Source organism: Pituophis catenifer, unplaced genomic scaffold (genome assembly GCF_029215685.1).
Source record: "Pituophis catenifer annectens isolate HBS135680 unplaced genomic scaffold, rPitCat1.0.hap2 SCAF_1, whole genome shotgun sequence".
In the NCBI taxonomy this organism is placed as follows: Eukaryota; Metazoa; Chordata; class Lepidosauria; order Squamata; family Colubridae; genus Pituophis; species Pituophis catenifer.
This window is the reverse complement of record NW_027256881.1, coordinates 105816554-105832518: the sequence shown is the minus strand read 5'-3', so window position 1 is coordinate 105832518 and position 15965 is coordinate 105816554. Positions and strand designations below refer to the sequence as shown.

The 15965-nt window shown below is 47.3% G+C and overlaps 1 protein-coding gene across 1 annotated transcript; it reads left to right on the top strand.

Moving 5' to 3' along the window:
• The first annotated feature begins 275 nt into the window (after window positions 1-275).
• PRDM13 (PR/SET domain 13) lies at window positions 276-14546 on the top strand. The gene is made up of 4 exons (XM_070932000.1): window positions 276-674; window positions 3015-3146; window positions 3271-3391; window positions 12991-14546. The coding sequence occupies exons 1-4, from the start codon at window positions 276-278 to the stop codon at window positions 14544-14546; spliced, it is 2208 nt and encodes a 735-aa protein (XP_070788101.1).
• The last annotated feature ends 1419 nt before the right edge of the window (window positions 14547-15965 follow it).

Genomic DNA, 15965 nt, shown 5'->3' with positions numbered 1-15965 from the left:
TATGGAGAAATTATACAGTGGATTTGTCACTTAAAATATCGTAACTGTCTCGGGGACAATCCCCCATGCTGAGGATTAATGGTCCCTCCAGACCTTTGATTCACCAGCGTCTTTTCTTTGCCCTTGACAAATTGGATTTTTAGGAATGGGAAGGTCGCCTGGGCCATTGTTGGTTGCCCCGTTGAAAAAAAAAAAAAAGGCCCTTGATTATGCGCTGCGGAGTGAGGGAGGGGAGGAGGGAAGGGGTCGGGAAAAGCGCCATGTGACCCTCTCGCATGGAACTCGGCAGCTGCTCCGAGCGCTCAACTTCTCTCGCCGCCCCAACCGGGCGCCCTGGAGCACCGTCGTGCCAAGGGGAGAGCCCTCGCCGTGTAGCAATTGAAAAGGCGGCGCGCACCCCCGGCCGCGTCACTCTGCGGGCGGAGAGAACACCAGGGCGGCTCAACCCCCGCCGCTGCTCTCGCTCACTCCAAGTGCGTCCAGAGTGGGACCAGCTTTCCCAGCGCCGCGGTCCTTGCCCAGAGGCAGCAATGCTAAGCAGCCGGCCCCCGCCAGCACTCGGCATCACCGCGGAGAGCAGCATCCCGGCTGGCCTGCGCCTGGGTCCTGTGCCCGGCACCTTCAAACTGGGCAAGTACCTGTCCGATCGCAGGGAGCCGGGACCCAAGAAAAAGGTATTGCTCCCACACCTGGGCGGAAAGCACAGGGGGGAGACCCGTAAGCCCAGACGGGAAAGGGGCGGAAGGGGGGAGCAGAGCCCTTCGGAGGGAACAGCGGGCATGAAACACTATTTTTCTTTCCTGGACCCGCCCGGGAAGGGTTTGGGTCTCTGAAGTTTCTGGGATGGGTGATCCCCTCTTTCTGACGCCATTCAGATATTTAGATTTAAGGAGAGAGCTGGCTTTGGGTGCTTGGTATTTCAACCTCTCCCATACACAAAAATGCACACACACTCACACACATTTGCTGGCACGCATTATTTTTCCTTCTCCATCCCGAATGGCTTTTCACACTCAGAATAAGTTTTCCCCCTTTTGATGTCTCTTCCCAAATAACCTAAAGGCGGGATTCATAATTCAGAAGTCATTAAGCCATCAAGAGTGCGGAGATGGTCCTTGGAGTGGGGGGGTGAAAGTGGCGGCAGCACAATCTCGCCTGGTACGGAACCGGTCCTCTAAGTAGGAAAGATTGGCAGACGTGTAGACGGGTAGCTTCTTAAAGCAAAGTCAGCCGTCTTGGAGCACCCCCATCCCACAGGCAGTTTAATGAGGCACCGATTGTCTTATTCTAGAGACTATTCCCACAGAGGTATCACACACGTTCAAGGTAAAGGGAGCCAAAAAAAAAAAAAAAAAAAAAGTTTGCAAGCTGTGGATTCACAGCATCGCTTAATTTTTGTCTTTGCCAAGGTCAGATATGATGCAAAATATAACTAGGCAAATTTTGTCATGGAGTTTTGGGCCATGCTGGAGAGATGCCCGCTGCATATCCCAAGCCTTTGCTGGCATATTCTGTCTCCATCTTTTAAAGCTAAGTCATGATAATAATAGGAACATTTTGATCCGGATGAAATATTTATTTAGCAAAACGAATCGGGACTATTTCCAAAATACAACTCTGTGGGACATTAATAAGATTTATGCAACCCAAACCTATAAATGGCTTCCAGAGTAGAAATGGTTTCACGGATTTGAGACCTTCTTTGGATGAATCTAACAGGAGGCAGCTTGATCCCCAAGTCCAGCGATCTGTCACAAGTCTCCCCCCCCCCTTCTTGGATTCTGAATAGCCTTTAATTGTTTTTAAACGCTCTGCCAGACTCTTCAAATTTATTTCTCATCTGGCTCCCTCAATTGCTCCCTTTAGCATGCCTTTGTAAGAACGATGTTTATTGCGCAGTCTTTCAAACGAGGTAGCTCCTCATTCCCACTCCCCCACCCCCATGTTCAAGCAGATTATGAAAGACAAGAGAGATTTGATGACTAAACTGAGTCACCTATCGTTCCTATTCCCGAACAAGTCTGATTAGATGAATCATTAATTAATTGCACTGAAGGGGATCGGTGCAGAGATTTGCCTGGGTGGATGGAAAAATATTCATAGAGCATTTTGAAGGGTGGCTGCAACTAAACATTTCAAGAGGTGGCAGAAGAGTCAGGGCAGAGAAAGTGAAAGGAGAAGGAAGGACTGGGTCCCGCCCCCCCCCCCCGTTTTTTCAATTGCCAGGAATTTTTCTGAAGCAACATGAGGGAGATCTGTCACTTTCTGCCTGTTGTGAGAAAATAGAGCAGCATAACTCAGTTTGAAGCCTCAATTCTTGGAAGTAAGGCTAACTAAACTCAGAAGGACTTACTTCGAGGAAAGATGCAAGATCCTTTATGGCCACAGTGCTAGCTATATCACCTGAACACCAGCCCTTCCATTCAAGTGGATCTGGCCCTTCTTTTTTCCCCACGGTGCCTGGGCAAACCCATTCGGAGGGCCTTTTAGCAGAAATAAACGAAAACCGAAGAAAGCACTAGGATTTTCTTCCAAAGACACTACTCCTTTAAAGACAATCCAAATTTACCACCGAGTACATAGGGTTATCCAGTTCAGCGCTTTAAATCTAATGTCCATTAAAAACAACAACAACACAATTCGTCGCACTCAATCGCCTAAACCAGATTCTGGTTTGCAACAGTGGCTATAAGTGGCCGAATTTCGCTCCTCTAAGGATGCGATTTTCTGCACATTGACCCGGCGGTAAACCCCGACATAACTTACTTCGGAGTGGATGCTCCTGGGGCTACTGGCAATCGTCTCTCGGCTTCAGCAGTTGGCTAAGAAGTTCACCCCATCGATTCATGTTCTTTGCAAACCGGCAGGAATCCTTTTCTAGCGTCCAGAAAGATCATTAGATCCCATCCCAGTGATTGGAAATGCCGGTTGTCGAACGCGCGTCCTGCAAGGCAGCGCAAGCCAGTTTGCCAAGTCTCTGATCTTACAGTTGACCGGCTTTCCCTGTTTTCCAGGTGAGGATGGTGAGAGGGGAGCTGGTGGACGAAGCTGGAGCCTCGGCCGTGGAATGGATCGGGCTAATCCGGGCTGCCCGACACGCGCAAGAGCAGACTCTGGAAGCGGTGGCAGATCTGCCGGGGGGACAGGTACTGGCCTCCTAGCTTGCTCCGGTTAACTGGAGAGGCGGATAGGGGCACCGTCCGGGTCTGGAGGTGGCAAGCCTTGCCCCTCTGAGCCGCTGAGGGTCTCAAGTCTCTCGTTTCTCCTTAGATTTTCTACCGGGCATTGCGAGAGGTCCAGCCGGGAGAGGAGCTGACCGCGTGGTATTCCAACGCTTTGGCTGAGTGGTTTGATATCCCGGCCACGGCGACCCCGACCCACGACGAGAAAGGTAGGTTCATGCGAGCGAGCATCTCGACTGGGGCAGAGTTTGGCACTGCCGGGAAGCGGTGCCGACTCTGCTCACTTCCAGTCTCTGGGTAACTTGCGACTAACTTTCACATAGGTCGAATGTCCCACCTCATTTGAAAGTCCTAAAGGTAAAAGGTAAAGGAGCCTGGATAGCTCAGCAGACTAATGCATTGTAATTTAACTCCAGCTGTCTGCAATTAGTAAGTTGAATCTCGTCAGGCTCAAGGTTGACTCAGCCTTCCATCCTTTCTAAGGTAGGTAAATTGAGGACCCAGTTTGTGGGGGCACTAAGCTGACTTTGTATAAATATACAAAAGTATGAAGGCTATTGCTTAACGCATTGTAAGCCGCCCTGAGTCTCCGGAGAAGGGAGGCATATAAATCAAATAAAAATAAATAAAAATAAATAAATAAAGGACATATGTGCTAGTCGTTCCCGACTCTAGGAGGCGGTCAGTGTGCGTTTCAAAGCCGAAGAGTCAGCGCTGTCCAAAGACGTCTCCGTGGTCATGTGACCAGCTTGACTAAACGCCAAAGGCACGGAACGCTGTTACCTTCCCACCAAAGGTGGTCCCTATGAGTCCCCAAAAGTCCTGAAGGTCTTTAATTCGGAGGAATTCGACCTTATTGAGCCCAATGCTATTAGCACACACACACACGCACACACATTGCGGATCTGGATTTCCTGCAAGAGCAGGCACACCGGGGACTCGGGCGCAGCCTCAGGAAAAGGCGGTGTCTTAACCGCTTATCGGGCCACGTATTCATCTCCACTGCGAAGGATGCAAAGGGAGGCGGTGGAAGCTGCGAAGCCTCCTATCGGTCCCTCACAGCTTACCTGGTAGAACCAGGAGAAGACAAGCTCTGTCACTGTTGGCTTAGATGGCAAGCTAAGCGTCTATGGAGATTCTCAGTCATCCAGGTCATGGTTGTCCCACAGGTGTTTTTTTTTTCAAGAGACAACTGGACTTTCTGTTTTTTTTCCTTTGAAGACGTTTCGCTTCTCATCCACAAAGCTTCTTCAGCTCTGACCTGACCAGTCAGAGCTGAAGAAGATTCTTGGATGAGAAGCGAAACGTCTTCAAAGAAAAAAAAAAAACAGAAAGTCCAGTTGCCTCTTGAAAAAGAAAACACCTTTGGGATGGCAAGCCAAAGTTCCTGAAATATGGGTGAATAGTTAACAAGCCCTAACATGCAATATTAAAGGAGCCTGGTGGCGCAGCAGACTAAACTACTGTTAAAAGTAGCACTTAACTGCCAGCTGCCTGCAATTACTGCCAGTTCAATTCTCACCAGGCTCAAGGTTGACTCAGCCTTCCATCCTTTTGAGGTAGGTAAAATGAGGACCCGGATTGTGGGGGCAATAAACTGACTTTGTATAAATTAGAACACCGCTTAGGGGGCCCCCAAAAAAGCCCTACTAAGCAGGTATATACAAAAGTATGAAGGCTATTGCTTAACGCATTGTAAGCCGCCCTGAGTCTCGGGAGAAGGGCGGCATATAAATCAAACTAATAAACTAATAATAAAATAACAATATTTTTACGTTTTAAACACGAAGCCTAGAGACCCTTTATTTGGCAGTAAATCCTACGGAGCCATCCTACAGTGGGGGGATTTCTTGATATCAAGGAATTTCCTTGCAAAGATGTACTGTTTTGCAGAGTCCCGCTAGGTCTTATTCCGAAAAAAAGGACCCCTGGGGCTAAAGTTCTTGGGCTCCAAATTACCAGTATAAAAATGGCAACTGGCAGATTTAGGTTGATCTGCAAGACAGGAAGGGAGGGGAAAGTTAAGTGGGTAAAAGAGCGGATGGCGAAATAAAGTGGACCCCAGATCCTTGATTAAACTGGGCGCTAGCAAGTTTTCTTTGCCTTTTGGAGGTAGCTCCCCCTCCCCCCACCTCCAGTCACCGTCTCCTGCAGAGAAACGGCACAGAATAAGGAAAGCGTGGGCGACATTTAATGATTAGAAACCAACCTTAGCTTTTGGGAGGGGTGGGGGCTGAGGGCTGCAGTAGGCGGGGCAATGAAACTAAAGGGGCGGAGACAAGTTTCTTGTGGTTGGGGGAGGGGGAAGGGCTTGGAGCTTTTATTTTCCTGAACTTTTTAAAAGCTTATTGTAGGGTTTGCTCTATATTCCTTGTTTCAAAATGATGAGAAATGATCGGAGCAGAGTCTCGGTGGTGTGTGCGGGGGGGGGGGGGGAAGGCTCACGAGTCAGCAATGCACAAATCTTTTCTTTCAAAAACATTTCTTAGAAATAGCTACTCTCAAGCAGCAGTGGGACAGATTCTTTGCCTGCTAAGTCCACAACTGTCCACTCTACCCTTCTGGAATGTATTTCTTTATTTAACTTGTAGGCAGCCCCAATCCGATGTCCCGTCTAGAAGTCCTGCGTTATAATTCCCATGCTCCCAGTCGATATGCTAGAATTGCAAAACTCTCCACCGAAGGTCTACTCCTGATGTCAGGGATTGCTTTCCAAAGTTTCAGTCGAGCATTTTCAAACTTGGATGCCAATTCCACTTCTGAGTTTAAAGAAGCCAGAGTAGACTTCAGACAGGGAACAGTTCTAGATTGTTATGGGAACGCATTTCTGATTTACACATACAGGATTGTAGCGCATCCTTTTTTGTGCAGAACCTATTCTAGCACATTATACTTTGACATTTCAATCAGTCATTGTTGAAAAACTTTCTACATTCCCTCTTAAGAGATATTATTGCTTCAGTATTTTCTTTCTAACCTTTCTACCACTGGGGACACATGTCTTTCATTGGGTGATTCATCGTTGTTGGTTACAGCAATTTTATGACAAAGTCCTCAACACTTTATTCTAGGTAAGGAGTTGGAGAGTAATCAAGCCAATAACGGGTGGTTTTCTGGGCAATCATAAAGAGAACGTAAACTTTTTCTAACTTCGTAGTCTAGTTTAGAATCCTGGGATTTTCTAGCAGTCTCCCTTCTAAATGCAAAGTAGGTCTCACCATTCCTACGTTTCTTCTTTTTTTAAGCTCAGCCAAGGTCTGCCAGTTACTGCAAACAAACCATCTTGCCCAACCTTGCATATTTTCATTAAGTTCGCCATCCTCCCCCCTTTTCCTGGGAGAAAGTCTCATTTAGATCCATCATCATAGTTGCACTGTCCATTCCTCTGATTAAAGTGCTGTCCTCTTTTGAAGAGGGAGGAGGAGGACGACGAGGAGAGCGATTTCTGTCGTCTTGCTCTCTACTGTTAAGCCATTGGGAACGGGCAGCAGGCTCCTCTTGAGTCCCGGGGTGGTCCCGTGGACCAGGGGTCTCCAACCTTGGCAACTTTAAGCCTGGAGGACTTCAACTCCCAGAATTCCCCAGCTAGCAAAGCAAAGCTGGCTGGGGAATTCTGGGAGTTGAAATCCTCCTGGCATGAAGGTAAGTGGTGTCTGAGCCGCTCTGCAATCGGACAATCAAGTTAAGGATCGCACTCTTCTCTTAGTGCAATTCTTTTCTTGGGCCACTCTCAAATTGAGATGGTGATTGGATCTTGGCTTCAATTAAGCAAATTCTGACCTAGGGCATTCTAAACATCACAACTAATAATACAAGAGCCTTTCTAAAAAACCTGTTCTTTTAATTACCCATACTTCGCAATGAGGTTCCTGCTGTTGCCAGGAGCTACCCACAACGCCCCCAGGAACTGAGCCTTCTCTAGAGTTTTTGTGTCGAGTTAATCCAATTAGAACCAAAGGGGTTGTGGTTCTCAGTGAATGTGCTGCAGGGCAGCAAAACCCTTGGCAAGGAGTGAGAGTCACCCACCCACCCCAGTTACTCTTTATTTATTTATTTATTGAGCCCGTTCCTCAACTTCCATCCTTGCTTCTGGATGCTGCTAATCTAAAACGCATAACTGCGGGCTGCACCTCGCTTTAAACGACCTTAGGAAACCTTCAAAGGCGGTGGGGAGCCATCTTTCTCACTAGAAGAGATTCTCCTCTAGCCCTTGGGGGGAGAAAAAGTCCCTTCGCATAGAACGTGTCGAGAAAAAGACGCGGCAGAGCAAACGGCTTGAAAAGGCGGCGGCCTTGGCGAGTAGAAGTGTTGGAACCGCTCCATTCAGCCGGTGCAGAGTGAGTAAACTTTTAGGAGCAGACCAAAAGCGGTTGTGTTTCTGTCTGTACGTGTGGAGAGGAGGGCAGGAACCAAGAAACTTTCTAATTAGCCTTGCTAGTATTTCCAAGTCATTGTCGCTTGAAACTTATAAATCGGTCACAATTTCTAGTATGTAGTAGGTAGGATGAGGTGGCTCAGTGGTTAAGATGCCGAGCTTGTCGATCAAAAGGTCGTCAGTTCAGTGGTTGGAATCCCTAGTGCCGCATAATGGGGTGAGCTCCCGTTACTTGTCCCAGCTTCTACCAACCTAGCAGTTGGAAAGCACGTAAAAAATGCAAGTAGAAAAATAGGGACCACCTTTGGTGGGAAGGTAACAGCATTCCGTGCACCTTTGGCGTTTAGTCATGCCGGCCACATGACCACAGAGACGTCTTCGGACAGTGCTGGCTCTTCGGCTTTGAAACAGAGATGAGCATCGCCCCCTAGAGTGGGGAACGACTAGCACATATGTGCGAGGGGAACCTTTACCTTTTAGTCTTCCATTCCTAAGCAAAGGTTTATCTGTGTATTTCTTCCCACACTTGTTCAAAGCACATGGGTCACCAAGTCGGGTTGAGAGCGAACAATTTCTAACGCACTCGAATATTAAAGAGATTCTGACCCTTCCTTTTCCTCTTCTTCCCCCTCCCGAACCTTATCGTTCCGAAGGTGAGACGCATAGAAGCGAAGTAGGAAGCCGATAAATTCTGCTAGAGAGAGAAGCCTGGAGACAGTCAGTGGGAGGGAGAAATATGGAATTCAAACACTTAAAATTAAGTTTGTTGGAGTCCTCAGCCAGAACGGCTGATGACGATCAAGAATGATGGGATAGCAGCCCAGTTATATTTGGGGACAAAGAAAATGTCTTTTTTCCAACCTGAATTCCTTACAGTGTGTTGGACTAGGAGGACTCTCCTCACCTACGGATAGGAAACCCAAAGCTGTTAAGAACCGCCCATACTTAGCTTCGCTGGCCAGTCGAGTCAGCAAGCAAGAGAAAGAAAGAAATCCCAATGTACGGAAGCAACACTTCATTAGATCCCAGAAGTTTTATAAAGCAGATGGAAGCTTTCCAGTTTTGGAGAACTCTTCATTAGACAAGTTGACAGAAGCCGTGTAAGGGAACCTAGCAGAAAATGTGAACTACGTTTGTAACAGATTAGTGTTTAGGTAGAGTGAAGGAGAGCCTTTGCGCCTGCAAACTGAGCTTTGGAGGTTCCTTTGCTTTGGAAATATACATTCCAATCAATACATCAAAACGGTTTCTCTTGACCCTCCCTCCAAAAAGAAACAAACAACCCCCCCCCAGCTTTGTTTTGCTGGCTGTAAGGTTTTTAAGTTTGTTCCCCACCCCGCACCCCGTCCCATTTGCGAGATGAGCGGCCATATAAATCAATCGACTGATTGATCAAATAAATAAATAAATACATCTTTCTTTTTTCCCAGCAGAAGGGAGGTAATCTCTTCAAGTTTTTTTTTTAAATCATTGGGAAACTAGAATGAAGGCCCATCTCCATTTTTTAACAGATTCAAATGGATGTAGGTAGCCACTAATTTAAGCAGTCACGAAATGTATGTGTATAGATTAAATAACTTATATATGGGCTTAAATAACTGAAGGAGAACTGAAAGGTACAGTTTGCCCCATTTTTCTCAGTGCAAAATCACCCATCTATTAGAAAAGTACAACTATTAGTTTATTTGTGGGATTTTTGTATTTCACCCAGAGCTTCCTTTTAGAAATATTCCTTAGAAATCTAGAATAGAAGTCTAGGAATAGACTTCCATGTTTATTCATTCCCTTCCCCCACACCATAAGCCTGTGATCCGAAAAAAGTTGTGTTCCCTACGTTGGTGGGAATGTTCATTCTTGGGTGACCAATGTAACACAGTAATTCGGTCTTCTTTTTAATCTGTGTTATACTTCGACTCAGAGAAGTTTTGCAACCTCTTCCAGATCTTTTTGTTGCCTGCCGTTTGAAAAATAGCTTTTCAGTTCCCTATCAGGTGATGGTGTTTAAGGTCTTCTCTTCAAATCCGAAATTTACTTTAGTTGAGACCCAGGCTGAAAAATGATATATATTTTGTCGACAACTCCACTCTCTCTAGACTTAATGGATGCTGCTGGTTAACCAGAAGATTTAATATCGCTGGCCAGCAGTCCGGCACAATCTTAGTTTTTCCTCTCCACCCATAAACCACCCGACCTGAACCAAGTTGCTTTTCACCCACTTCGGGACAAGCTAAACATTTTGGGACGGGAGCACGAAGGCCATTGCCTTTCAAATCAACCGATTCCTTATGGCTCATCCATCTAGGCCATTGTCTTGCCTGGTAACGAGGGGTTCATGAGCGTTAGATTGCCCTTTGTTCCCCGAGTCCGTTCCTTGACATACGCTACCTATTCTGTCCGCGTCAACAGATGGGCTGCCGGACCCGAGCGTGAAGGCGGCAGCTGCTGGCGCTGGCTGCCTCTTCGTGTCCATGAGCAGCCTCGCTGCAGCGATCCCCGCCTTCTCCAGCTTTACTGCTCTTTCTCCGCTGTCACTTTTTCGCCCCCCCCACCTCCCCCAAAAAGGAGAAAAGTCCTCAACGGAGAAAGGAGCCCGCAATTAAGACTCATGCATTACCCAGTCTTTCCACTTTTCTCAACGAAGTCAGATGCGGATTGACTATTGCAGCCTGATTCAGATACCCCAAAGACTTGGAAACTACTTTGATCATTCCACTGCCTTCGTATCTTCTGGATAGAAAATTGGGATAGAAATTACACAAGTGATTGAGGGATCATGCAGTCCACCGTTTGGACTGCAAAGAAGCAGCGACAAGGTTCTTTTGAGACTGCAGTCTTAAGCATGACAGGTCTGCTTGTATTTACTAAGCTGTATTTCGGGGGAAGGAAACATGGTATTTGGCATCAGACTAATAACAGGCAACATATCACTGGTTAAACTCATGGCTTCTTATGAAGAATGAGACCTTAAAAGATGAACTGATTTTCGGTGGCATAAGTTGGCTCACACAAAATACCTTTTCAGGTGATGCCTGAAGCAAGCCAAAAATTGCAAAGAATATCAAAATATTCCTTGGCACTTTGAAGGAGTAACAAATATATCATTCGATCCGTTATGTGTATACATGCATCCTTGATTTGGATAAGGGCAATTTGTGAAGAAAAGTGGTGGGGGATGAAATGTGGAAAGTAACTGAGCATTACAAAGACGTGTGTTGGAAGCTAAGAGATACATTTATTGCATTGGTGAACCAATTAGCACACAAATTATTTTTTTTCCTCTAACAAAAATGCAACTATTTCCTCAATAATTTTATGAATTATAATCTATATAATATCTATAAAGGGTCTCTGTTCAAGAATGGCTACCATAAAACACGACTGAATGTCTTGGGAGGTTGAAGACTTTTGCTGCTGTTTTATGAATGTTAACAATTTAAACATCGGATTTCATGTATTTGTTTGTGTAAATATTGCCTATTTATCCTGGCTAGAGGCAGAAAGCTCTTGTTGCCAAAGATAACATATGCGTCATTGGAAGATGTGACTATGGAAACCCCTGATATTGAAAAGGACATCATTAGGCTTTCCAGAATAGGTGAAGAGGGATAATTCAGGCATCTCACTTTGTAACAAGATATGATTTGTCTATCTGTAGCACTGCTAGTGGTTGTGTTTGTTGCTCATAAAGAGTAGGGAGAAGAAATGGAGAGGAGTGAAATCAGAAGGAAATGGCATTCACAAAGAATAACCTATCAAACAAAATTCAAAAATTGTCCATAAAATCTAAAAGTTGCAATTATATAGAGTCAGCAGTATACCTGATATGCATAAGAACTAATTAACATATGCAGAGAGACCACTCATTTTGACAGAAGGCAAGAGCTGTTACTGAAATAGGATTATTTATTTTATAAAAGATCTTGTATTTTATTACTGACTCAACTTAAATTCAAGATAGCTGATTATGACATCCTTGCCTGCCCAGTTAATCAGATACCAAACGCATTCAGGACAAGAACTTAATTCTGCAGTTGTAATCAAGGGGAAGTTGGCTTCTAGGTAAGAGGAAGGCAATCTGGCTTTCCCAGTAGCTGCACATTAAGTGCGTACATCTTCCAGCACTTGTACTATGAGTTGGGCTGGTCAGTTGAGATTTTTGTTTGCCAGACAGATTTGAGTGCTTCATGTTAAACCAGTTAAAGTAGTACATCATTAATGACCTGATATGCTGAAATCTATAAATAGATCAGAGGAGGGCTAGGAGTATTGATAAAATAATTAAGGGGAATTATCAGCGAGCATCCAGAGTGTTCCAAAATATTAGATGTGCAATATGAGTAGGGTCTCTTTTGAAACCAACAAACAGGATTTGGAGAACACCAAACCTGATCAAAAAAAGTTGGTTCAGTGCTTGTCATTCTAGAGATGAATCAGGTTTGCCATGACTCGTTCATATATTGTTTTAATTCTTTTAGCTTCAGAATTATTCTTAATGTGATCAAACTGGACAACTCTCCTTTGTGTTGCCTTTTCAGTTTCAAGTATAATAGCAATTTTTTTTTTACTGTAGAACCAACATAAAAGATTACTCTTGACCTCCAGTGTTAAAAAAGAGACAGTCTTAAAATAAATCAATTAAAATTAAGCTCTATTAACTTAAAGTTTAGAAATAATGAATACTCATTATATATTATATATTCAAACAACAGCTGCTTATCCCAAGTCCTTGGGAAGGAATCAATAGGTAGATTTAAAATGCCAGATCCAGTCTAAACATCTGGCTGACTCTGAGACTAACCATAATGTATTGAATTTGTGTCTCTAGGAACTGCAGAGGTATATTAATTAAATGATTTCAAAAGTTCTATTTTTATTACGCTATACTTTCTACCATTTAGAAATAAGAAACGGAGAAGTCGTGAAAATATGTCAGATTGGGCTTTATAGAATTTGCTGTCATTTTGTAACAGGGAAGTTTTCCTCCTCATTACAAAATGAGAGCAAATCCTATAAAGAAAAGGAGAAAAGAATCATCTGCAATATCCAGAACTACTACAGGTTGATACTTTACTAGCAAACGCGCTTTAGGGCAAGCCCCCCCCTCTCCCCAACCCTGTTTATCAACACAATGTAGACTAAAGAGATACATCAATATGCTGTGAACCAAGGCGTGGCAATTGAGAGATTGTTGGGAAATTGTTTGGACTCAAGAAAGGGGGAGCCCAAAGGAACAACTGATTGGGGGAATTACTAATTAGGGGAACTACTAATGGACAGCAGTTACACCGACCCCTGCTTCAACAGATTTCGCCCAACCGCCCCCTATCACCTCCCTCCCCTTCCTATCTTCAAATCCTTAAATCTTTTGTCAAGTCGCGCTTGGCCCATTTCGGCTTGTGGTAACAGCTCTCCCGGTTTGTTTTTCCTTGCTAGGCGAGGAGCGCTACATTTGCTGGTACTGCTGGCGGACCTACAAGTATCCCAACAGCCTCAAGGCCCACGTCCACTTCCACTGCGTGCTGAACCACGGCCGCGGCTTCGCAGGAGCGCCGGACCACCACCGGCCCGGAGAACTCTTCGGTACAGCTTTGAAACCGACAGCCGGGCCGCCTCCGAGGCTCCCTTGCCCGGCCGCGTCCCGAGACGCCGTCAAGCGGGAATCGACCGGTTCGCCGTCCTTAGCCAAAGCGGGCGGGAGCGGGCGCAAAGCCGCCAAGGCCGAGCAGGAGCGAGCCTTGGATATGAGCGTGGGCTCGGGACGGGGCCCGGGACAGTTCTGGGGTCTGCTGGGCAGCACCTCCGGAGGCAGCAACGGCTTGTCTTTCTATCCCGGAGTGAGGTCGGCCTTCAAGCCCACCGGCCTGGCGAAAGAAGACTCGGCCGCTTTTCGGGAAGAAGGCAAAGGCGGCGGCGGAGGCTTCAGCAAGGCCTTGGGGAGCCTCAAGCCCGGCCGCGTGTGCAGCCAAACCGGCGGCTCCCGCCACCCGCCTCCGCTTCCTCACACCAAATGCCACCCGCCGCCCGGCCCTCCGCCTTCCTCTTCTTCAGCAACGGGGCTGGCTTATTCCGGCGCCGTTCGGGGCTTCCCCTTTCTGACGCCCTTCGAGGAAAACTCCGCCTTCAAGCACGTGGAGCGCGGCTTCTCGGCCAATCTTTCTCCCCCCTCCGGCCGCTACCCGCGCTTGGCGGGCGGCGCCGGACTCCACTTGGAGCGCTTCGCCGCCTTGCCGCCCTTCGAAGGGCTGGCGCCCTACTCGCCCTCCGGGGACTGCCCGCTTCCGCCCCTCCTGCCTTCCTTCGCCGTCTACAACGGCGAGCTGCTCTACAGCGCCCCCTGCTACCCGCTCAACCTCCACTTCGGCAACTTCCTCAAGTATCCGGAGACGGCGCCCTATTTCGGCGGGGCTTCCGCGGCGGGGCTCCATCCGGCCGAGCTGGGCTCGTTAGCCGGCGTCGACCGCGAGATGGCTCTGCACACGCATCAGTTCTCGGAGATCGCGGCGGCCGAGAAGAGCCGCGGCCGCCTGGAGAGTTTGCCGGCCGCGCCGGCGGGGCCGGCCGGCGGCAAACCCAAGACGGGCCACCTGTGCCTGTACTGCGGCAAGCTCTACTCGCGCAAGTACGGCCTGAAGATCCACATGCGGACTCACACCGGCTACAAGCCGCTCAAGTGCAAGGTCTGCCTGCGGCCTTTTGGCGACCCCAGCAACCTCAACAAGCACATCCGCCTGCACGCCGAAGGCAACACCCCCTATCGCTGTGAGTTCTGCGGGAAGGTCCTAGTCAGGCGCCGAGACCTGGAAAGGCACGTCAAGTCCCGGCATCCGGGCCAGAGCTTGCCCAAGGGCGGCGCCGAGGAGCTCCAGGAGCCAAAGACGGACAACGAGAGCGACGTCGACGTCTGCTTCACGGACGATCAGAGCGATCAGGACACCGGCAGCAGCGGCGGGGGAGGGGGCGACGGCTGCCGGGCCAAAGAGCAGCAATAAAAATAAACCGAACCGTGGCCGGGACGGGTGGGGTTGGGGGGAGGCGGGTCGGAGGCGACACCGGGGTGACCAAAGCTGCTAGCCTCCTCGGAATGAAACACTCTCCGTCCGTCCGTCCGTCCGTCCGCTAGCTCGGAGGAGCTGCTGACTATAATACCCGATTCAATCGGCATAGTGTATCCCAGGACTAGAAAAAGGGGAAGCTGTTCGCCCAGCTGTTTAAATTCAGGGGTATGCTAAGCAGTGGCGAAATCCAATTTTTTTTACTACCGGTTCGGTGGGCGTGGCTTTGTGGGCGTGGCAGGAGAAGGGTACTGCAAAATCCCTATTCCCTCCCCACTCCTGGGGGAAGGATATTGCAAAATCTCCATTCCCACCCCACTCTGGAGCCAGTCAGAGGTGGCATTTGCCAGTTCTCCAAACTGCTCAAAATTTCCGCTACCGGTTCTCCAGAACCTGTCAGAACCTGCTGGATTTCACCACTGATGCTAAGGTCTAAACCCTTAAGAACTGTCTGTTCAAAGCATCTGCTTTTCCTGGGACTTGCCCTGCTGGTGGCTTCAGTCAGCCTCAGCCGAAAGGGGGCAAAATGGCAAAAAGTTTGCAGATCTGACCAAGACTTCTGAAGGACCAGGCAGGGCTTTTGGCAGTTGCGGTTTAGAGGTTTTGTTTGCAAGATGGAATCACACACCACGCCAAGTGTAATCCCGGTTGCTGTTCCACCCAATTTTCTAGGTTCCCTGCAGGATTGATCAGTAAGTGGGTTGGGATTGCAGAACATGCTCTGCTAAAAAAATGTACTGGTGAGTTTGTGATTCAGTGTGTTGTGCCAATAGCCGTACTTTATCAACTGATGGTAGTGCCAAGAGATTCAGGTTGTCTTTGCAAACAAATTTCAAATTTGGCCTGATTTCTGAGTAAATGTGTTTCTCCGGTTTCTCCGGTTTCTCTGGCGAAATATCCAACTCTCTTTCATGTCACAATGGACTGGATAATTCTTAGGCCATCTTTTAGTCATCTTTGTGGCAGTATAAAGCCTGACTTCATTAGTGTTTTACTGGCAGAAAAATGCTTGGATGCCATTGTAAATCACTAGTGAAGAAAAGAATGTGGTTTCCACACTAGCAAACTTTATCTAGCCATCTAGTTTGAAGAGGGTTTACATTGCTACAGGAAAGTCTAAGGTCACTTGTCACTCTGCAGAGAGCTGTTTGGATAATCACAGTCACATAATTAGGGATTGAGAGTTACTTATATAATATTTTAGGACCAGGCGTTTGGCTGCCCTCTAAGCATATTTAATGAAATCTTAAAAGTGTCGCTTGGAGTAGTCCCATTCCAGCAGTAAAACACCCAAGTTTGTTATGAATCTTATGGTATTGTTGAACACTCTACCAATTCCTCAACAATACTTTGTGG

What these genes read in the sequence shown, in the direction of transcription:
- PRDM13 (XM_070932000.1), top strand. Translation starts at nt 276, where the DNA reads ATGGAACTCGGCAGCTGCTCCGAGCGCTCAACTTCTCTCGCCGCCCCA. An exon ending in AGCCGGGACCCAAGAAAAAG is followed by an intron (nt 675 to 3,014) that starts GTATTGCTCCCA and finishes CCTGTTTTCCAG; the next exon opens with GTGAGGATGGTGAGAGGGGA. An exon ending in CAGATCTGCCGGGGGGACAG is followed by an intron (nt 3,147 to 3,270) that starts GTACTGGCCTCC and finishes GTTTCTCCTTAG; the next exon opens with ATTTTCTACCGGGCATTGCG.